This window comes from Rhinichthys klamathensis, unplaced genomic scaffold (genome assembly GCF_029890125.1).
Source record: "Rhinichthys klamathensis goyatoka isolate OS25496 unplaced genomic scaffold, OSU_Roscu_1.1 h1tg000391l_1, whole genome shotgun sequence".
In the NCBI taxonomy this organism is placed as follows: Eukaryota; Metazoa; Chordata; class Actinopteri; order Cypriniformes; family Leuciscidae; genus Rhinichthys; species Rhinichthys klamathensis.
The window spans coordinates 696,430-720,288 of NW_026606894.1; the positions used below are offsets into that span (position 1 = coordinate 696,430).

Consider the following 23,859-nt stretch of genomic DNA (forward strand, 5'->3'; position numbering starts at 1 on the left):
TCAAATGGCTTTAAACGATTCCAGACGATGAATAATGGTCTCATCAAGCGAAACGATCGCTCATTTAAAAAATAAATAACAACGTTTAAGTTTAATAATGTCAAATGCTCGCCTTGCTCTGTTCTGTGATGCACGTTCGTGACTCTCCTGTTCGAACTTGTTCATCAAAATGAACAAATCTTTTTTCAAATCATTTGGTTCATTTAACGAACGAAAGGAACGAATTGACTCGGAAAAAGATTCGTTCATTTTGATGAACGAGTTCGAACAGGAGTGTCGCACAGAACAGAGCAAGGCGAGCATTTGTGCTTATAAAACTTAAACTTTGTTATTTATTTTTTAAATGACCGATCGTTTCGCTTGATAAGACCCTTATTCATCGTCTGGTGTCGTTTAAAGCCCTTTGAACAGTTTGCAGTTTGCACTGAAACTGTCTTTTGGACCTTGAACCGTTTGGTGCCCAGCAAAGTGCATTATATGGAGAAAAATCCTGGAATGTTTTCATCAAAAACCTTAATTTCTTTTCGACTGAAGAAAGAAAGACATGGACATCTTGGATGACATGGGGGTGAGTAAATTATCAGCAAATTTTTTTTTTAAAGTGAACTAATCCTTTAAGTAGATACGGTTTCTGCTGACATTCAGGGCTGCAATGAGGTCTGGTGTAGGTGCAGGTCCGCCATTTGATCTGAATATGACCCGGATCTGGCTTCAGATTTAAGTAGTATGAAAAATCATAATCCAATTTTTATATCAATGCATTCTGTTAATTTTGTGAATTGGTATGTTTTGTCAGGGTGTGAAGAAACATAGAGCTGAGTATCATCAGCATAACAGTGAAAACTAACTAAAGAGTATCGATCTCTCAAGGGTGGCATGTGCAGGGGGAACAGCAACGGTCCCAGTACTGAGCCTTGAGGTACTCCATACTAAACTTGTGATCGATATAACATCTCTTCATTTGGAATTGAACTGCTGCAAATTGATAACTGTCAGATAAGTATGATTTAAACTATGCCAATACAATTCCACAAATGCCAACATAATTTCAAGTGTATTCAAAATAATGTTTTAAGTATTAAATCACTAAGATCCAGTAACACTAATAGAGACATACAACCTCGATCGGACGATAAGAGCAAATAATTTGAAATTCTAATGAGTCTATACTGTCTAAATCCCAACCCGATCACACTAAATGCGTCTCTATAGCACGCAGTGTGTTTATCGTGTTATTTATACGCGCAAATTAGTTTTTACGTGCATAGGATACGCATGGGTTGGTTAGGGTAGGTTTAGTAGTGGTGTGGGGTGCGTGTGTATTACACGCAAATGAACTGCGTATCAAATGCACGCGAAAACTGCGTATCATATGCACGTAAAAACTCATTTTCGCGTATAAATTGCACGATAATACACAATGCGTGCTATAGAGACGCATTTACGTGAGAACAGGCTGCTAAATCCTGACTGGAAATCCTCGCAGATATCATTTCTAGTATTTTTGACAGAAAAGGTAGATTCGAGATCAGTGTGTAATTAACGTCTCGGTTACGGATGTAACCCTCGTTCCCTGAGTAGGGAACGGAGACGTTCCGTCGGATGACGACGAATGGGGGTTTCGCTTAGAAGCCAATCAACTTCAAGTACTTCAAAACGAGCCAATGGCAAAGAAATGCCATGGGTCTGCGGAATTTGCATAGCGTAACTCCGCCTCACCTCGTGAGTATATAAGGAGAACGCTGGCAGCAAACCGGCATGTTTCTTCGCTGAGGAGCCAACCTGAGTTCAGGCGATCCCCGCGGTACAGCGGAAAGTGGCAGGAAGACGGAACGTCTCCGTTCCCTACTCAGGGAACGAGGGTTACATCCGTAACCGAGACGTTCCCTTTCGTTGTCACTCCGAGTTCCGTCGGATGACGACGAATGGGGATACCAGTCTAATCACGCCACCTTCTCAGCTGTCTTCCAGTGCCCTGCGTAAATCTGAGATCCCTGTCGTGAGACTAGCACGGACGAAGGACTCCTATTTAACACAGGAATACCAAGGTACACTGGGGAGCATATCCCAGATCTTTTAGGGAAGTATGCAATTACTGCCAACCCAGAGGGGGGGACTTAAAAATACACATATGACCCGAGGGATGCATATGGGGAATCACTGGGGTGTCCAGCCGCAGGTGGAATATTTCAACCCCAGGGGTGGCAAGGTGGCTTGCCAAGGGAAAGACACATGCTCAGAGAGGCTTACAGTGGGAATACACATGTGGGGGTAGCTCAGGGAGGTACCATGCACACGGGAGGCACCTAGCCGACGCGCAGGCAATAGACACTGGCGCCAGCATCAGAAGTGCTGGAGGAACTCAGGGCTTTCGGAGAAGCTCACCTGAGGAGAATAATCGCACGTATCCAGTCCGTGGAGTGGAATGGCGAGCAAGCGAAGACACCTGAGCGGGTCCGGTACTAGCTGGTTGAAGCGAGTACATGAGAGGACACAGGCTCCACTCGGAGATTGTAGAATCTGGCGAATGTGTTAGGTGTCGCCCAGCCTGCAGCTCTGCAGATGTCTGTTAGCGAGGCGCCATGCGCTAGAGCCCAAGAGGATGCCACACTCCGGGTGGAGTGGGCAGTCACACCAAGGGGGCACGGTCGACCTTGCTGCTGGTATGCCAAAGCAATGGCGTCCACTATCCAGTGAGACAACCTTTGCTTGGAGAGAGCCTTTCCCTTCAGCTTCCCACCATAACAGACAAAGAGCTGGTCTGAGGTCCTGAAACACTGCGTTCTGTCTACATAGATGCGAAGAGCACGTACTGGACAGAGCAGTGCCAAGGCTGGGTCTGCCTCCTCCGGGGGCAGCGCTTGCAGGTTCGCCACCTGGTCCCGGAAGGGAGTGGTAGGAACCTTGGGCACATATCCAAGCCGGGGTCTCAGGATCACGTGAGAATAGCCCGGCCCGAATTCTAGGCACGCTTCGTCAACGGAGAATGCGTGCAGGTCCCCCACCCTCTTAACGGAGGCCAATGCAGTCAGAAGCGCTGTCTTCATAGATAGGAAGTTAAGCTCGACTGACTGCAAAGGCTCAAAGGGAGCACTACGCAGGGCAGTTAGGACCACTGCGAGGTCCCAAGAGGGTACGAGAGGAGGGCGAGGAGGATTCAGTCTCCTCGCTCCTCTCAGGAACCTGACGATCAGGTCATGCTTCCCCACCGACTTACCTTCTATAAGATCATGCTGTGCGGCAATAGCGGCGACATAGACCTTGAGGGTGGAGGGAGACAGCCTTCGCTCCAACCCCTCTTGAAGGAAGGAAAGCACGACGTTGATCGAACATCTCCGGGGGTCTTCTCGGTGAGAAGAGCACCAGTTGACGAAGAGGTTCCACTTCAACGCATAGAGGTGTCTCGTGGACGACGCTCTAGCGGAAGTGATGGTAGCCGCCACCGCTGGTGGCAGGGTACTCAAACCTGCCTCGTCCCGTCCAGGAGCCACACGTGGAGGTTCCAAAGATCGGGACGAGGGTGCCATAGGGTGCCCCGTCCCTGAGAAAGTAGGTCCTTCCTCAGAGGTATGGGCCAAGGAGGTGCTGTCGCGAGGAGTACAAGTTCGGAGAACCAGGTCCGGGTGGGCCAGTACGGCGCGACCAGAGTGACCTGCTCCTCGTCCTCCCTGACCTTGCGCAGGAGTTGCGCAAGAAGGCTCACTGGGGGAAACGCATATTTGCGGCCCCGCGGCCAGCTGTGCGCCAGAGCATCCGTGCCGAGCGTGCCCTCGGTCAGGGAATAATACTGGGCGCAATGGGTCGAGTCGTGAGAGGCAAACAGATCTATCTGTGCGTCCCCGAACTGGTCCCAAATCAGCTGAACCGTCTGGGGATGGAGTCGCCAATCTCCGGGGAGGGGCTGAAGCCGTGACAGCTCGTCGGCTGCACAGTTCAGGGCTCCAGGGATAAAAATGGCTCGAAGCGACCTCAGATGCTTCTGACTCCATAAGAGGAGGTGGCGGGCGAGTTGCGACATACGGCGGGAGCGCAGACCACCTTGACGGTTGATGTACGCTACGGTCGCGGTATTGTCTGATCGGACTAGTACATGCTGGCCCGAGAGCACGGCTCGGAAGCGGCGCAGGGCGAGCTGTACAGCCAGCAACTCGAGGCAATTGATGTGCCATAAGCGGTGGGGTCCTGTCCAGGAGCCCGCGGCAGCACGTCCATTGCACATGGCACCCCAGCCCGTGGTGGAGGCATCTGTCGTTACAACAACATGCCGGGAAGCTCGTTCCAGAGGCACTCCTGCCCGTAGAAAACTGAGGTTCCCCCACGGGGTGAAGGTCTGACGGCAGGTCGGAGTAACTGGTACTCGGAGCGTGCCGTGTTGCCATGCCCACCTCGGGACTCGGTCGCGAAGCCAAAGCTGAAGCGGTCTCATATGAAGCAATCCGAGCGGCGTTGCCGCGGCTGCAGATGCCATATGCCCCAGGAGCCTCTGAAAAAGTTTCAGTGGAACCGCACTCTTGCCCTCGAACTGTCTCAGGCAAGTCAGCAGTGACTGCGCGCGCTCGCTCGTAAGCTGCGCGGACATGGCGACCGAGTCGATCTCCATACCGAGAAAAGAGATCCTCTGCGCGGGGCAAAGTTTGCTCTTCTCCCAGTTGACCCGAAGGCCCAAACGGGCTACATGGCGGAGTACCAAATCCCTGTGTTCGCAAAGCTGATCTCGAGAGTGAGCTAGAATCAGCCAGTCGTCGAGATAGTTCAGAATGCGAACCCCGTGTTCCCGGAGGGGAACAAGGGCTGCCTCGACGACCTTCGTAAAGACGCGAGGGGACAGGGCTAGCCCGAATGGGAGAACTGCGTACTGATATGCCTGACCCTCGAAAGCAAACCGAAGGAACGGTCTGTGTCGAGGGAGAATGGAGACATGAAAGTAGGCGTCCTTCAGGTCGATCGCTGCAAACCAATCCTGGTGCCGCACACATTCGAAAACGCGTTTGGCGGTGAGCATCTTGAACGGCAGCCTGTGAAGGGAGCGGTTCAGAACGCGCAGGTCCAGGATTGGCCGTAACCCACCGGTTTTCTTCGGGACAATGAAATACGGGCTGTAGAAGCCGGTCTTCATTTCGGCTGGAGGGACAGTCTCGATCGCACCCTTCGCCAGCAGGGTAGCAACCTCCGCTCTCATGATAGGGGCATTGCCACCGACCAAAGTGGAGCGGACTCCCCTGAAGCGGGGAGGAGACCGCGCGAACTGAATCGCGTAGCCGAGCCTGATCGTTCGTGCGACCCAGCGGGACAGGTTGGGAAGCTCTAGCCAGGCTCCCAAGGACTGTACCAGCGGGGTCATCCGAACCACAGACTTCCCGTCGGTGGAGCAGCGAGGCGGTATGGCTGACCCAGACGTGGACGGCATAGCGGCCCGGTGTGGGGGTACAGTCATAGACCGCGTCCTGACAGAGCAGACCAGGGAAGGACGAACGTTCCACGGGGGTCTGCTCTGCCAGGGGTCTGGCGACAGAGGGGGATGAGAGCGGCACGGTCCGGGGACGGCGCGCACTGTCATCCGGCTCTGGGACAGAGGAGGACGAGGGGTGCACGGCCCGGGGGCGGCGCACCGTGTCGTCCGAGAACTCTGTGTGCTCAGAGATGAATGTGTCACTTCTCTCAAGATTCTCCCCCGGTGGAGGGCCTCCTGAGAAGTGTACATCATCCCTGAGCAGCCCGTCTCAGGAGCGCCGCTTGACCCGGCATTTAGCGGGGGGCGGGACTGGAGAGGGCTGGGGCGCCTTCCTACGGCCTCCTCCGCGACCGGGCCCGGGTGAAGGCTGCTGCTTGGGCCGGGCGGGAGGGGTGGGAGCCGTAGGAGGGCGCCCTCGGCGGGAAACAGACTGAGTATTCTGCCCGGTCGGCTGAGTGGAGGCAGCAGCGGGCCGTCGGGGCAGAATGTGCTTAATAGCCTCAGTCTGTTTCTGGGCAGTCGAGAACTGTTGGGCAAAATCCTCGACTGCACCGCCGAAAAGGCCATCTTGCGATATGGGGGTGTCGAGCAGCCGGGACCGCTCGGCATCCTCCACATCAGCAAGATTAAGCCAGAGGTGTCTCTCCTGGACCACGGCTGTGGACATCACCAAACCCAGGGAGCGTGCGGTCACCTTCGTCGCTCGGAGAGCAAGGTCGGTGGCGGCGCGCAGCTCATTGAAGAGCCCCGGGTCTGTCCTGCCCTCGTGCATGTCCCTGAGCATCTGGGCCTGGTAGACCTGCAGAATGGCCATGGCATGCAAAGAGGCGGCTGCCTGTCCCGCAGCTCTGTAGGACTTCGCCACTAACGCAGACGAGTACATACAGGCTTTGGATGGGTGCTTAGGCTCACCACGAGAAGAAGCGCTCTGAGGACACAGTAGCATCGCAACAGAGCGTTCAACCGGGGGGAGCCCAGTGTACCCACGGGCAGCGGCCTCATCGAGGGGAGGAAAGGCGGATGAAATCAGCGAGCGGTCACGGGAAGACATGGGAGTCTTCCAGGACTTCGAGATCTCATCATGCACGTCCGGGAAGAAAGGTATCGGGGCCTGACGCGGACGGGGGTCCGCAGCCTGACCCAAATACCAGTCATCCAGCCGCGAGCGCTCGGGGCAGGGCGGAGGGTTCCACTCTAACCCGATGCTCGCGGCGGCTCGAGACAGCATGGCCGTCATCTCTGGATCAGACTCTAGCACAACTGTATTCACACCCGAAGGTGGCAGCTGTGATGAGTCTTCACTTCCAGAAGACTCAGACCCACCTTGTGATGCTGCGATAGACATCGCGTCATCCTCTGGAGCGTCAAAGGAAACCCGCGGGACACCCGAAGATGATCCCGCCGGAATCCCCCGAACACTCACGGGTTGCAGCACTGGAGAGGATGCGGCTGGGCACGGACTGATAGTCGGCGCTTTGTTCCAAACCGTCATCCTCAGATCACCCTGGCCACCAGCCGAAGTACTAGCTCTATTTCTAGAGTCAGTAGATCGGGGTGTGGATGAGGGGACCCTCACTCTTGCGAGATCACCGAGTCTTGATCGTAATGCTGCGATGGTCATGTTCCCACAGAGAGAACATGAGTCATCCACGAGTGCTGCTCTAGCGTGATTAATGCCCAAACACACTATGCACCACTCGTGCCCATCAGAGTCATCAACGAGTCTACCGCAACCAGAAGTGCACGGGCGAGGCATCTTTAAAAAGACGTGCCGCGTGCAAGCTCTTTTGTGAGAAAAGAAACTCTGACTGTGTTGAAGCGCCCGGGGAGAAACACACTCGCTGTCGAATCACGGACAGAAAAGCAGGAAGCGCGTCCTCGCCGGAGATCGCCGTCACACCAACACCAGAGAATCTCGCTCGTCTGAAGAACTGACAGTACAGAGATGGCTGTGGAACGAAGGATTAACTTGGCTCCAAAGCGAAAACATGCCGGTTTGCTGCCAGCGTTCTCCTTATATACTCACGAGGTGAGGCGGAGTTACGCTATGCAAATTCCGCAGACCCATGGCATTTCTTTGCCATTGGCTCGTTTTGAAGTACTTGAAGTTGATTGGCTTCTAAGCGAAACCCCCATTCGTCGTCATCCGACGGAACTCGGAGTGACAACGAAAGGGAACTAATATTCCAGGATCAAGAGGTCTAATAAACAGCCAGCTTAAAAGTTTTTGGTACGTATCCTAATGACAATGATGAATGAATTAATAATATTAAGGCATACGTGAAATGATAAATGTCTAATTTGAATGCAATGTTCAGAAACTTAGTTTAGATAAAAGCATTTGCCAAATGCATGAAACACTTTATTCCCACACTCAAACAGTGGTCCTTGTTGTGTAAGGAGATACTGAGGGGAAGATGGATGTAGGCAAATGGGCAATTCTTGAGAAAACCTAATTTAGTCTGCAAAAGGCTTGAGAGACTGGTGTGGAAGTTACAATGTGAGGACAATGACATTTAGGGCATGTTTACACGACAATGATGTACTAAAAACAGAAATGTTTTTCCTTTGTGTTAAAAGATGACAACGTCGTCAAAACGATTCCCGTTCACACAGATCCGAAACCGACTAAAATCACTGTATTCTGCTGCTCATTACTGTAACTGAACACGAAATATGCTTGTGCATGATGTAACCATTTTCACAAATTCATGTTAACGGTAGCGGTTGCAAATACTTGCACTTTGAAACCTGTTTTCAAATGTTTGCGTTTTCAGGCGGCTAAAACGCTATTGTTGTGTAAAACAAAACACATAAAAAGTTTTCAGTTTGAAATGATGTTGTGTAAACGGTCCCTAATACACACTTCTAAAGCTACTATAAGTCGAAAGCCAGACCTCAATCTGATGGCAAGACTTAAAAACTAGCATTCACTAATGGTCCCTGTTCACTAACAAGTCCCTATGTGAACTGACAGAGCTTTGACAATTTATTTCTTGAGCAACTTTAATTAGGGCCCGATGGTGAGAGGATCCTATTGGAATTGCTCCGTTTATTATTAAATAGCAGTTTTGCCAAGACGAATGGGTAAAAAATGCAGGATTCAGATGTTTAAAACGGACACGTTCCCCCAAAAAACTGTAGCTGTAATTGGAGCCCAAGGTGGTTCCACCAAATATTGACTTATACGGATGAATACTTACTCTTTTTTTGTTTAATTATCTTGTGTTACAATTCATTTGCAAATGCCACAGTCCTTGAGGCTTGGTTACATTTGTTGTCCGTGTGTGAAGCAAGTGTTATTGTCACCAGAGTGACATGACATCTTTTATCTCTTGTATTCTCTTAACAGGGAAATGTGCCTCATAGTTGATGTGATAACAAAACTTTGTGGTTGGGGTGTTTTTTTTTTTTTCAACCAATTTTTGTTTTCGTCAGTACGAAAATATGCGTCATATTTTATGTTATAACATGCCCTTGAGATTTTGTTCTGTGTTCACTGCAGACGTCTTTTGCATTGAGCTAGTGTTTATGTAATGGTCATTTCTCTACCATTTCAACTGGTATACGATTAATTAGCTTTTCTGTAAAAACAAACATTGTTAAACACAGGATTATCTCTATAGTGCATCATTGGTGGTTTCAGTATGTTCCCAATAGTCCTCTATCGAGTTGGCTAATGCTGCTTTCATGCTGTCAGAAGTATCATAATTATCAGTTGCAAACTTTAAAGTTGCACCTGAACATCCCTTCAAATCATAATTACAACTAGGAACTCCATGAATAATTTTGCATATAAATACGCATTACCATCTTCCTCTGTGTAATGTTACATGAGCGTCTTTGACTAAACATAGAAATGTTCTATCATAGAGAAAACACTTTATTCTCTGTATTTTGCTTTGTTCAGAGACAATTACTTAGAACAAGGAACATTATATTGACACTGAATGGCTTTTGTGGACCATGTCAGGCTTTAAAAGGATAATTCACCCAAAGATAAAAATTCAGTCGTGATTTTCTCACCCTATAGTGTTGTTTTATGCTGTAATAGTTTTTGTTAATATTTTGATTCTATTTTATATTCATTTGAATTATAGTTCAAGTTTGAGTAATTTAGTTTTTTGTTTTGACAATATTATTTTAGTGTTATTTTTATTTATTTTAGTTGCCTACTTCAGCTTGAAGAGGCTATACGTAAGAATTTTAATGTATTCATCGCTTTTTATTTTTTATAACCAACGTGTGAACAGCTTGTAACGAAAATTAAATGAGATAATGTAATGAAAATGTGTTTTTTTATGGTTTTAGTTAACAATAATAACCTCATGTCGTTCCAAACCAAAGTTTCTTTCTTCCGTGGAGCATGAATCAAATATATATGTAATGTGGAAGATTATATTTTGACAACTTTTTTTTTCTGTCTATACAACAGAAGTCAATGGTCGCCAAAACTGTTAATACATACAGGTCTGAAACAACATGAGGGCGAGAAAATGATGACAGGGTTTTTCATTTCTGGTTAAACTATCACTTTAAGATATGTTCTTCACTTAAATGTAGGTGACAACATTACTAATGAATATTGTCAGACTATAGTGTTCAATAATCCAGTGCGCTTTACTCCCCCTCTGAGTTTGATAATAAATCACACTGGGCTGTTTCAGTTTAGCTTGAAGTGCTGTTCAGCGCCCACATAAGCGAGTATAACATGAACGCTTGTCATGTTATCAGAAGAGAGGATTAGTTTGTCGCATTAGCGGTGTGTTCACAGACTATCCAGATATTGCAGTTACATTCAGGACTGAGATTTCATGTGCAACTCTGAAGTCTTGAAGCTGATTATTAATGAGAACGCTGAATTAGCAAGCATCAATTGTGTGTGTTTGCTCCGCAGTGACACCTTTCAGAAAGCACCGGAATTGCAATGGTTCCATTTGCAGGTGCCATAAATATTCTTAAGAGGTGATGTTTCATGCAAGACGTAGAGCAGAAAATCAGGCTTTTTCTCCGATGCTTTCCTTCTTGAATTAAACAAGGATTGTTGGCAAATATACAGCCGCTGTTTGCCAAGCGTCCTTGGCCTTGCTTATACTGACAGCTTTCTGCTGGCCAGACACCAGCTCTGACGGCTGTAGTTTATCAAGGCAACCACACGGAACAGGTTTTTGCTACTTTATAAAGCACTACGTATCTATTTTATGAACTCTTTGTACTCTCAGAAACTGAGTATGAATATAAAAAGAGGTTTGAAATGCAGAATCAGCGCAATATATGAGAAGGAAGTGCCAACGTAGGCTGTATTATTGACTGATCGAGGTGCTGTGTTCTCCGCACTAAAGGAAGGTGAGTTGCAGTTTTTAACTCTAATTTTTCTGTCCACGGCTGAAATGCCAGATTCAGGACAAAAATCAATTTAAAGTAGTTCAGCTACTCAAGCTAAGAAAAAAAGCAGATTCTGAAAAAAGAAGCATGAAAATGAAACATCTTCAGATAAAAAAATAATAATAATGATTGGGCACAAAAACATGAGTGCTGCTCCAAATTAATCGGACTCTTTTTTTAATCAATTCAATTTTAAAGAAGACTGGATATTTTAATTTGATTTTTGCATCATTTTAAATCAAATCATTTGCGCGTTTCCAAGATGTGTGCGTGTTTTATTAACACAATACATTTGTGAAAATAGATTTGGTTTTTTCTACAAATTCACACAAAAAATATTTACGCACAATCACACATTTGATGTTCATTTTCTCTGGATCTCAAACAGTAGTAAATGCTGCCGACAAAGACAAAGTCACGGGTTCGATTCCTGCATGAACTGATGAACCTCGAATGCAATGTACTTTGCTTTAGATAAATGTGCCTGCCAAATCTGTCAGTGTTATGTAGTGTAACAATTTGTGCAGTATCAGTTTGGTCCATAGCATATAGTCCAGGATGGATGAATTCTGAAATCTGGAAGTTTGTCTGTTGGGTATGAAATGAGTTCTTGATGAACCACTCATGATTACACCCCACAGCTATAGGCCCTTCATGGCATTACAACTTGTGAATACACACGTGAGTGGAGAACAATGAACTTTAAGTTGGCACATCTGCATTTTAAACAGTCATTTGTTTAAAGGGATAGTTCACCAAAAAATGTAATTATCCTATAATGTACCCATTTTCATTTTTGGGTGAACTTTCCCTTTAAGTCCACTAGACACCAAAATAAAAAAAGGCAGTATCATTCTTTCAATGACAGTTAAAGGCATGACTTGTTTCCTTGGATCCCCTTATGTCAGGTCAAGGTTGGTTTATGGAGTAATTCAGGTTTTTGCTGGTATTAGAGCGAAGCATGTACCAATAGAAACCATGACTTTACAAAGAATGATACATTGGCCATGAATGATAATGATTTCCAGGACTTGGAGTAAATGATATACAAAACATATTATTCACATTTTTAATAAAAAACTTATTAAATCAATTTTAGCTTAGCAAATAATGCTTATGACTTTTGGCTCTCATTTTCGACCACCGTCCGAGTGCTCAAATTATCCACCGGAAGCTATACGGTAACTATTTAGGAGTCAAAAAAGCAGGCGACAAAAGCAGAAAATATGAGCGGGAGTGTCGCCTGGAGCGCGTGACTCACTCGAGTCGTTCAATGGAACTAAGATGGTCATTAACGTTCACACTTCAATAGTGAAATACCCCCTCAGCCACCTGGCACAGGTGATTATATCATTATGATCACAGAAGGGTGAAGAGAAACTTTACTTTGCCACCTCGACTAAGAGGGCAATGCTTCTGTGAATTATTCGAATGAGGGAAAAGTTCAAAAAGTTAGGCATTTTTCCAGTTCTTTCAGTGCTCATTGGTAACATTTTATATGCTGGGAGGTTTTCATGAAAACATGTTCTGCTCAGTCCTGATGGCAATTTTTATGCATGCAAAGAAATTAATTTCAAAATTATTTGTGAAGTAAAACATCCAGGCCATAGAAACTCAGCATTTTCTAAATAGAGTATAGCTGGCGCGTTGTTGTATACAAAAAAAGCATTTGAAACTTACAACTGTTGCTGTTTACACACACATAAGTTCAGCAGAAAAGTCAGTGTGGAAAAACTTCTTTCTTGGATCAGTGATCTTGAATGGCGGCCTAAGGCAACATGTTGTGGTTTGGTATTATTGAAAAGCTTATTATGGATTTTCCATTGAAAGCTTTGCTGAGGTAAATTCGGTCTTCGGCATGTCAAAGCTCACAAAGGTATTGAACTGAATGAAGATTATAGCCGAATGACTGACAGGAGAATACTATGGAAGCTTGTTTCCGCCACTGAATGAAAAATAAAAAAGGTAATTGCGTCTTTTTATCTCACAATTCTGACTTTTTTGCTCACAATTGCGAGATGTAAAGTCAGAATTGCGAGATGTAAAGTCAGAATTGCGTGATATAAAGTCTGAATTGCGAGATATAAAGTCAGAATTGTGAGATATAAAGTCAGAATTGCGTGATATAAAATCGCAATTGCGTGTTATAAAGTCAGAATTGCGTGTTTTAAAGTCAGAATTGATTGATGTAAAGTCGAAATTGCGTGTTGTAAAGTCAGAATTGTGATATAAACTACTCTGAGGGGAAAAAAGTTAGTCTTTTTTCCCCCTTAGAATTGGCCTGATAACTCGCAATTGCAAGTTTATATCAATCAATTCTGAGAAAAGATGTCAGAATTTCGAGATATAAACTCGCAATTATGTGTTATAAAGTCAGAATTGCGAGATGTAAACTCGCAATTGTGAGAAAAAAAGTCAGAATTGTGAGATAAAAAGTCGCAATTCTGTCTTTTTTTCTCGCAATTGCAACTTTATTTCTCAGAATTGCGACTTTATATCTCGCAATTGCAAATTTATTTCTCACAATTCTGACTTCATATCTCGCAATTGTGAGATAAAAAGTCGCAATTATTATTATTATTTTTTTTATTCAGTGGCGGAAACAAGCTTCCATAGAATACGGTTTCGTGAAACAGTCGTGATCGGTTATTTGATTTCTTACAACGATGCATCGTACTACGGTATAAGCAGCGGGTTACGTCATAGTACGGGAAACAAACCCCAGAATAGGGATTTAAACAACAGCTGTGACATCCAATTAATAATCTTTTAGGCTAAATAATATTTTGTCATTTGTTCACTGCCGGAAGTGAAAACTCTCCCAGTTCTTCCCAAAGTAATCCTTGTAACAAGACAGAATACTGATGCAAAAACAACCAAAAGTTACTTCAGAAACATTTATCTGTGTTAAAGCTCAAGGCTCTCTGGATTCTAAATAACCATTGCTTTAAATTGATTCAGTTAACTAGAAAACACAAGGCCAATTTGAAATCCAATCATGAAATGAGCTGATGACAAATGGAAACTCGCATTATAGTAATCAAAGCATTGTTGCATTGCTTTGAATATCGTTCTTTGCTAGTTTTATGATTAAAGCAAGGGATGGCTTACCATGTCATTCCAATCCTGTATGGCTTTCTTTATTCTTTCGTGGTACACAAAAGAGGTATTTTGAGAAATGTGTTTTTTTTATATATATATATATATATACCATGAAAGTCACCAAAACATTCTTTAAAAGTCGTTAGATGATGGAATTTTTGGGTGAACAATATCACTGTTAATCACAATTGTGAGTCTAATATTGTTGTAATATAAATTTAAAACACATTTAATATTTTCATTTCTTAGAAACTTACATTTTAGAAGTTATTTTGTCTATTTGCAACATGACATCATGACTTTGCGTAAACATACACGCCACTTTCAATTCAAGTGGCGTGTTATCTATACGCATTTTGAGCTATCCGCGTGTATGTCCACGCCGAAATCTTTTGCGTGTATGTCTACGCCATTAAATGTCCGAGTGATTCCGCGTGTATGTGTACGCCGTTAAATGTCCGAGTGATTCCGCGTGTATGCGTACGCCGTTAAATGTCCGAGCGAAACGAAGCAAAATCTATATCTACATCTGTGGAGCGATATTTCTTTTCCTAGGATGGTAGGAGAAGACTCATAAATGGTATTAACCCCAGTGACGGGTAGGTTTAGGGACGGGGTTGGGGTAGGTCATATATTTATATATACATAATACAGTAATATAACGTTAAGTCAAAGGCGTTGATAAACACGCTGAAAAGCGATTATGCGTGTTGATAGCACGCCAAAAATGGAAATACGAATTGGCGTGTCATACATACGCCATTTCATGAGATCAGTCTGCTATTTGGTTACAAACAATGGAGGAACAACTTTCGCGTGTCTCTAATTTAGAATCAGATTTAAGTGCAGGAACTAACTTTTGTGTAACATATTACAACTTTTAATAAATTCTTAATCATATGATTTGATTGTTAAAACGGCAAGTGAAGACTTCTAGGAAGCGATTTCAACATCAGTCCCTCATTTCAATGTCAAAGGACTGGATCAATGTCAGCAGACTTGTAGAATCAGTCTCTGTGGAAATGCTTTGAGTTCTCAGGTTGAAACCACTGTCATTTTTTCACTCTCTGTCCAAAGAACAAAAGATCAGAGAATCACGTGTCTGATCTGATTTGCTCTGCTAGAAGCAAGAGTGAGATTCTGAATATCTGAGAGACTTGATTAAACTCGAATGGAATGATTATTAGCTATTTGTTCTAGACTTTGAATCAGATCCGATGTGCAATACAAACGGGATCTCATTAATATTTGCCAAAATTCACAAGTAAAGGGTGTTTCTAGCGCACATATAGTTTTGCATGTTCGGATAGACACTAAAATGCACATCAAAACAACATTTCAACATCATTTGCTAATAAATGAGAGTCTCGCTATGGGGATTGTGTCTGAATATTGAACTTGGTGACTTTCAGCGTGGGCCCTCACAGTGGTTTTGTAATTTTCACTCTATCCAAATGTACAAAAATGCAAATACACACATCAGATATTCATCGATAGATCCCCAAAATCAAATCCTCTTTAGTTGCAGCAAAGCGTGACCTGTGACCTTTAAGATTTGCAGCCGGCTGGTGACCTGAAACATTCCCAGAAGCCTGATTTATCACTGCATGCATCGCTTAATAAAACATGACCATCGCTGCTGTTGATGAATATTTATGGTAAAGCAGAAAGTAGTGATTTTGTAGGGGTATACCAGGGCGTCCCGATCAAGCGTGCGGGAGTGTGTGCGTGTGTCGATGCGTACTTCCGTCTCGAGTATGCGAAAGTAAGTGCACCCTGCATGCTCCCCTTGTGTAAAGCATTTTTGTGTATACACTCGTCGACTTGTGTATACATAAACAAGGATGACTGTGTGAGTAGGAGGGAAGCCTAGAAAAGGGAACAGTTGGGCATGAGTTGTCACAGACACCTGGATGGAAAGAAAGAGAAAGAGAGAGTAGCGGAGTGTAAAACAGTTGAGGAGGGACACAGCTTATTAATGAGTAACACACACATGTTCATTTCCAATTTCCTGCTTTAGCTCACATTTAAAAGAGAGGACAACGAGCAAGAGAGCCGGTGAGCGACTGAAGAAGTTTGTGATTCGCACCTTTTCGGACTTTTCTAGGTAAGCTGAACCTTTTTCTTAGAGTACGTGTGTCTGGTCTGTAATGTAAATCTCTGCTGATCTGATGTGCGGTCTGGTTCAGTCATCAGCACCGATATTCCTCATGGTATTTTGGGAACATTAAATTCATAAATCTGCACAGCAGATGATTGGTGGTGGATGAGAACTGCGGGTTCCTCTGGCTGGGCTGAACACTTGCTATTCTGTGCTGTAATTGAGCTTCGGCACAGAGTTGATGTGCATTCTAATAGACTCTGCATTAAACATTAAGCACACTCCGGAGATGGAACAAATGGATCTGGAGCAAACCGAGCAGCACTCAGTCGCTCATAAACGACAGATAAGCGGAGATTACCCGTAGCTAACTGCCCTGAACACGCTGCCATGCGACGCCTGCGTTTATCAACGCTTTTGTTGTAATTAAGTACAAAGAAACATTCCGAATGTGTCAAGGGGAGTAAAATTATCGTGAATCAAAGCCTGAAGCGAAACACAGTCAGGTGTGAGAAGAAATTCTTGAGCTCGAGTGCTCGGATTCACTTATTTATTCAACTAATTTGCACTTGTGTGCATAGTTCATCTTTTTTTAATTGTCTGGAATTGTCGTTTGGAAAAACGTACCTAAACATAGGTTTCACCGCAGCTGAAATGAACACTTAAATGAAACTATGATTACAGAAGCAGATAATCAATTACTTAAGACTGATTTCCGTAAGGTTCCTTGAACTAAAGACACTTCAGCAGTGTTGATTTCATTCTGCATAGAGTTCAGAGATTGGCTTTTGGCTAATTAATGGTAACACACTCACTCATGCTTTGCTTCTTGCACTAAGCACAGCCTGGGAAATTATAGCTAGTTTCAAATGAACTCTAATACCCCCGGTTTCACAGACAACGCTTAAGCCTAGACTAAAGACTAAAATGCATGTTTGAGCTGTTTTAACTGAAAGCAACTTGCACTGAGATATCTTAAAATATGTCAGTGCCTTTGTTTTGCCTCAAGATGCACATCAGGATTGCTTGTTTTTCTTCCATGGCACGTTTTTAAAAGCAACGTAACCTAATTGAACTAAAACCTAATCCTGGCTTAGGCTAAGACCTGTTTGTGAAACCAGGCCATAATATCCTGGAGAAAAAAAAAGTCACAAAAGCTTCAGCTGCTAATAACAATACAACTGAAAGCGATTATTGGGAATGTTATTTGAAATGGCCCACATTCAAAATAGTAATTTACTGTTGGCAAAATATGAAATCACATCAGGTGTTCACATGCACGTATACAGTACAGGATTCGGCTATCTTATCTAATGCATAACAATAGCAAGTGTTTAGCCCTAAATACTCCAGTCTGTTGGACAACACGTTCTCTGTCCTCTTTGAAACGCTGTAGCAACAGAACGACTGGAGAGGATCACAATGAAGCCACAGTTCTGCTGTTTTGCATCAAATCTTGGTTTGTAACAAATATCGCTTGATTCTCTTCCCAGGCAGATCCTGAAAATGACTCGCTCCGTGAGAGAGGTGTTGAAAGAGTACATGTCGGAGCGGAGGGTTCGCAAATATCGCCTGGTGACCAAAGATGGCCGCTGCAACATCGAGTTTGGCAACGTGATGCACCGAAACCGCTTCGCCTATGTGCTCGACATATGGACCACCTTCGTAGAGACCCGATGGCGTTTCGTCATCTTGCACTTCGTGGCGTCCTTCACCCTCAGCTGGTTCATCTTCGGCCTTATCTGGTACTGGATCGCCAGAGACAACGGTGATCTGACTTGGCAGAATCCAGCCAACAACCACACGCCATGCGTCTACAGTGTGACCGACCTGACTTACGCTTTCCTCTTCTCGCTGGAGACCCAAACCACCATCGGTTACGGCAATCTGTACGTGACCAACGCCTGCACAGGAGCCGTGGCTCTGATTATAATTCAGAGTCTTATTGGTGCCATAATCAACTGCTTCTGGTGCGGTGTGGTTATGACAAAAATCGCCCTCCCCAAGAAGAGAGCCAAGACCATAACATTCAGCGAATCCGCAGTTATCTGCCCTAAAAAAGGCACTCTTTGCCTTCAGATCCGCGTGGCCAACCTGCGCAAGACCCTGATGATCGGCAGCCAGGTTTACGGCAAGCTCTTGAGGACCACGATCACCCCTGAAGGTGAGACCATCATCATGGACCAGGTCAACATCGACTTCATGGTGGACGCCGCCAAGGACAACCTGTTTTTCGTCTGCCCCTTAACTCTCTACCACGTCATCAACAGAAGCAGCCCGTTCTTCGACATGGCCGTAGACACTCTGCACCAGCAGGAGTTCGAGCTCGTGGTGTTTTTCGATGGCACGGCCGAGTCCACCAGCTCGTCCTGCCAGGTCAGGACTTCATACATCCCACAGGAGATCATGTGGGGATACGACTTTCTCCCTATCATTTCCCGCAGCAAAGAGGGAAAATACCGGGTGGACTTTTCCAACTTCACCAAAATGGTGCCCGTACCAACGGCTCATTGCGCTTACTGCTACCACAATGAGGCAGGACACCATCACCACTCCATAAACGGCATCGATAACCAGGGCTTTGAGGTCATTGAAATTGAGCCGCCCAGCAGCACCAAAATGTAAAACTTTTTGCCTGACATGTACTGTATTGCACAGAGCAACATTGCGAGCTCAACATCTTGCACTATACAAGAAGCACTGGACACAGTGAGGACGAGAAGCAAGACAAGTGTTTTTATCTCTTGAAATACCCCTTATTTAAAGAAAAAGTCCATTTCTTTTATCGCTTATTTTAGAGCGACTAGCATTCAAAACTGCATCAAGAAAACAATATTTTTGTATCTTTGTTCCGACAATATCAAAAATATAAAAGTGTGAATGCTTCTGTTACAGGGTCATTGTGTCGGGAATGAGAGTATTAACTGCAAGTTCATTAATACGAGATTGACTTTTATTACTCCTCTCTGTATATAAAAGTCTAAGATGAACTGATTTTAAATGTGTATGCTCTGAATCACTCTGGGATGGTGTGTTCCTTTGTAAATGAATAGATATTGTTAATATTGTATTATTGAATTTGTAAATGCCATTTGTACTTTGTGAATATAATTTTTTATAATAAAAAAAATAATAATAATTGGAGTTGGTGCCATTAAAACCAATCTACATTGGCTAAAACAAACCACATGGGGGCGTACAAGACAAAGCTATAGTTGACAACTCTTGGTTTTTTTGCATCCACAGGGCTGGATCAACATTATATCCATTCTCAGATAACAGCGCCCTAATGTGTATCAAACACAGCCAAACAAAGCAGTCGGTGTCACAGCTTTGCCCTAAGCAGCGATGAGTACTTGGAAATTTGTATAGCTCATAAAGCATAAGCATGCAGTGTTGCGCGTAAGAAAGGGTGGTGCGTGATACATCTCTGTTGTCTGAAGCTGTGGCCCGCTGACTCACTACATGACACATCAAATAATAAACGGCCTTATATTAAATATATTAGATGTGGGATGGAGGTAATACCCTGAAGAGCGTTCACTGCCAAACACTTAGAATTAATATATCTTACCTTAGACTATCCATATGTGTGTGCAATCCTTTAGCACTGATATTACGTCAGATAGAGTAATAGAAGTATTTGGCATGCTCTCCGAGGGGAGGACTTTGGTCCGAACCCAGAGTACTTCCTGGCTGGGATAGGAACCAAACGAGAGTGAGGATTCGGGGTCACGGAGGCATGCAGGAAAACATTGAGGAACACAGGTGAGTCGACTATGTGTATACAGCCTCCTCACGTGCTCCTCACGTAATTTGCTAATAAAAATCACTAATACTCAGCAGATTTAATGTGCCATCATGCTCCCCAGATGTGCTCATGATGGTTCATGATCACTCAGTACTGGATTAGATGAAGTATCATGTAGTCTAGACCTTAAGATTGATTCAGAAGTCAGACTCAGATTTTTCTATTGGTCCGTTTGCAAGGGTGATTTAAAATTTGATAAAAAATAGTCATATTTTTCACAACTGTATTTAATGTGATCATATAAATGCATTGTTTAGTTTAGCGGTTTAGAACATCACCCTTTTAACAAATTCAATCAAAATATCACATATTTGGTTACATATTATTTTAAGGTGACGTAGTTTTATTGTACTTATTCAAATACTGAGTAATTTAATTAAGTATGTACTTACTATAGAGTTACGGTTAGTGTTTAGGGTTAGTTATTTGTAATTATGCATTTGTAATTATACTGTTATTACTATAGTAAGCACATGTAGTAATGTGTAACTACGTCACCTTAAATAATACCCTGTATTTTCTTTTCAACTGCCGCATTGGTCAAATGACACACACACAGTTATATGGAGAGATTTTTAATGTAAAAACATTTATTTTGTCACATTTTACCTATTCAACAGACCCTTTTACAAAAGGTAATACTTAATAAATTGCAGAAACGACAAAATTACCAAAAAAAAGATTAATTGCAATATTTCATATATATATATTTATATAGCAATAAATTTAATATCCAAATACTTGCATATATAAAATAGCACAATTCCTTCATATCTGAGAGTGATGAACAGTTGGGAATTTCCGATCATCTTTTGTCTTAATGCTACAAAATACACAAGAGGAAACGCTTGTGTGAAACTAACACTGTCCGAACACTTTTTTTTAGGCACATACGTTTGCCAGTAATACGATTTGGCATTGAGGGTTTATTATGGCACTTCGGAAAACCGATTGTCTCCAAGCATGTTTGGTAAGGCATTTGCTTCTAGTGAATACAAATATTAACTACATATCAAAATAACTTTCTTATTGTCACGGCATTAGAAAATGCATTTTCTGAAAAATACAAGAGAACATTCATAAACTTATTGCCCATATGTACAGATACAAAACACCTACGTAGTTCAAACTACCTTCAGTAACTGATAAAAAAAGTTTGCATTTTGACCGAGGTCAACTCGTATTAACGTATGATTCTTAACACTGTCACATATGAAAATAGCTCTGCATAATTTATACAGTAAGATGCGTTTAATGCCTAGTTGACCTTTGATCAAAAAAAAAAAAAAAAAGAAATACTAGCAAATAGGTCTGACAAACGCACAGCGTTCGCGAATCTCTGGTTTCAACGTCTTGTGCTGCTGTTTTAGCTGTTATTTTGTTTTCTTTTCTTTGAAAGAGGTACTTTGCATGATGCCCGCATTCAGCGATCCAATAATCTAGTCAGGATTTTTAAGACATATAGGAATGCAAACAAATATCATGTGAATTTGAACACTTTGGCTGTTTTGAGATGAAAACGAGTGGATTTTCACTGAGGAGGCAGTGAGATTCACACGGGACATCAGAAATGTAAAGCAGGTTTCGATCCATTCGACAAAGCTTTCACATCAACACCGTCTTCTTCATCAGCGTAGAGGAGTGCTAAAGATGAGTAAGTGAGTTTAGCTTGAGCCAGCTAGCCTGAGAAGCTCCTAAAAAACAATCAGGCGCCACGTCCTCCAGCAAGGAGGATAAATGGCGGCTGAATGCCAATATTTGTTCCAGTTGCCAGATTTGCTTTAGAAAAGAGAGTTTCAGTCACAACTTACAAAAGATAAATTCATGTAACCAAGGTGGGTTTAGATAAAATCCAAAAGGGAAGCAGGGACTAGGTCCAAAAATATAAACACTCGGTTCACAATTGCATTAACACACAGGGTGAGTTTACAGTGATTCGTTTTTTCGGTCGGTCGGTCGGTCGTTCGTACGTACGCCGACTTATACATAATAGAGGTGGTCTTTATTTGGTAGAAAGGGACTCTGGCCCATCGGTGCAGCTTTCGGGTGTGGAAAGGCACATGCGCAAACTCTCCAAAACAAACACCAACCCAAGTCCTTTGAATAAGTAGTACTCCATTTTGAAGAGGATCCGCCATTTTTGGTCCATTTTGTCTTTACTTTCTCTGTCTTTCAACATCTGCTTCCTTGTACAAAACGTTTCGGCCAAAATCCCTCCCTTTCCAGCGTCCTTGTTTGTCTTCGCTCCGAGTGCAGTTCAGGTTTCGGCATGCGGGGAGCGGGTGAGAGGTGAGGGGCTTTAGTTTAGTAGTAACTGCCTAGGTGAGAATTGGTATGACGGGGCATGCCGGGATTGGGATAAATCCCACCTGTCGGAGAGCTCCAGTATGGGGTTGTGGGCCCGAAGAAATTGGAGGACGTGACGGGCATGGACGGAGGATGGGGCGAAACGAAGTTGACCTTCTGCTGGTGAGCGTGGTAACTGGGCACGTAGGGCAGCTCGGTGGGGTACTTGTACATGGTGGACTCGGTGGGATGGGGCTGCAAGGCCTGAGCGATGCCGTGGAAGTCAAACTTGTAGGCGTAGCGCTTGCCGTGCACTTTGGTCATGATGTTCTTGTCGTAGTAGTAGCGCAGGGCTCGGCTGAGTTTGTCGTAGTTCATGTTGGGCTTACTCTTGCGCTCACCCCAGCGACGCGCTACTTCGTCGGGGTCCGTCATCTTGAACTCTCCGTTGGTTCCCTCCCAGGTGATGCAGCCGGCGTTGGCACTGTCAGAGAGAAGCTCGAGCAAGAACTGCCACAGCTGGATCTGACCCGAACCTGGACAACCACACCAAGAGGGAATCTTACCAGACATGCATGTGATAATATCACTTCTGTTATGGGTCTTGTTTATATATATATATATAGCAATTAAATTAATTGTCAATAAAACAAAGTTTTAGTAGAAAATACTATTTTACTTAGCCTGGGAAAACCCAGACAACTTCCGGCAAATTTAGATTTGCTCTGAAAGTTAGTCTGGCAAAGAGCTCATTCAAGCCCATTTCCAATCCGTCGAAATCGAGGCACCAATCAGAAGCGTTGGGGCGGGCTTTACACGATGAAGACAGCGCTGGGATTTTGAAGCAGATTTTGTAGCCTACATTACAAACATCACTCGTTCGAATCAGCTATCGCGTCTGTTTTAAGCGATTTGAACGTTTCCTTTTAGTTAAAAACCGAGCAAAGAACAACACTCGGAGATGTTTCTCCGCCGCTCTGCATACGTCATCTCCTTCATCGCTCTGATTGGGTTTAGGTCTATCCGCGACGTCCGTTGGTGACGCCCCTCTGGAAATTATTTGTCTATGACGCTTTGCCAGACCATAACTCAGTTACAACTGAGAATGGTCTGGTTTTAACCAGGCTACTATTTTACTACTTTCTACTTCAAAATTTAACATTTAATTAATTATTCAAATAATGCAATTATTTGTGAAATTTATTAAGCAATTTTTGAGCACTGTTGTTTTTACTATCACTGATTTGCTGCTTTTAATATTATGAAGTGTATTTTTTAATATTTCAATTGTTAATCTTAGTTAAGTTTTAGTAATTTTGGTGTGTAAAAAAAAAGAAAAGTTTTTAAATATGTATGTATAGTTCTTATTAATCTTTATTTTATGTACATTTTTAGTTTAAGTTAAACTAAAAAGTGGGAAATTGTGCTTTGGCAAATCGCTGAAATAATATAATTAACATTTTTAACAGTTAACGCTGTTTTAAATCATGTAACGAATATTATATAATATTATATAATATTATTGCTCACTGTTTGATCATGTTAGTTAGAGCTTTTTTGTAAAGTGTTACCAAAATTATTTTAGTTTTAGTTTTAAATCTATTTAGACCAAATAGTAGAATTTTAGAAAAGCAGAGAAATAGTATACAATCACCCGTTTCTTAATTACTGGCCGTAACATCTGTGCTGGCCAGAATTTTGATAAAATATTAATATTTTAAA

General features: G+C 43.5%; 3 protein-coding genes across 8 annotated transcripts in view; 1 reads left to right on the plus strand and 2 right to left on the minus strand.

The window, feature by feature from the left end:
- kcnj5 (potassium inwardly rectifying channel subfamily J member 5) overlaps positions 1 to 19,655 on the minus strand; it is a 55,137-nt gene extending 35,482 nt beyond the window's left edge. Inside the window, exon 1 of the mRNA XM_056234254.1 lies at positions 19,615 to 19,655. The gene's annotated coding sequence lies outside the window, so the exon portion shown is untranslated. The remainder of the gene's footprint in view (positions 1 to 19,614) is intronic.
- Positions 15,830 to 18,743, plus strand: LOC130070006 (ATP-sensitive inward rectifier potassium channel 1-like). Of its 2 annotated transcripts, none has more exons than XM_056234255.1 (2): positions 15,830 to 16,046; positions 17,534 to 18,743. In XM_056234255.1, exon 2 carries the CDS (start codon positions 17,547 to 17,549, stop codon positions 18,663 to 18,665), a length of 1,119 nt encoding a protein of 372 aa, XP_056090230.1. In that variant the 5' UTR covers positions 15,830 to 16,046; positions 17,534 to 17,546; the 3' UTR covers positions 18,666 to 18,743. The 2 variants fall into 2 exon arrangements, with proteins under 2 accessions (XP_056090230.1, XP_056090231.1); XM_056234256.1 differs by having other exon boundaries at positions 17,538 to 18,743.
- Positions 19,656 to 21,803: 2,148 nt separating the features above from the next.
- Positions 21,804 to 23,859, minus strand: part of fli1 (Fli-1 proto-oncogene, ETS transcription factor) — a 32,252-nt gene continuing 30,196 nt past the window's right edge. For all 5 annotated transcript variants that reach the window (XM_056234250.1, XM_056234247.1, XM_056234246.1 and 2 more), the window contains one exon: positions 21,804 to 22,673. In XM_056234250.1, the coding sequence (XP_056090225.1) occupies positions 22,156 to 22,673 (518 nt within the window). In that variant the 3' untranslated portion in view covers positions 21,804 to 22,155. The remainder of the gene's footprint in view (positions 22,674 to 23,859) is intronic.

Excerpts from the sequence above, each read along its gene's own strand:
- LOC130070006 (XM_056234255.1), top strand. The coding sequence starts at position 17,547 with ATGACTCGCTCCGTGAGAGAGGTGTTGAAAGAGTACATGTCGGAGCGG.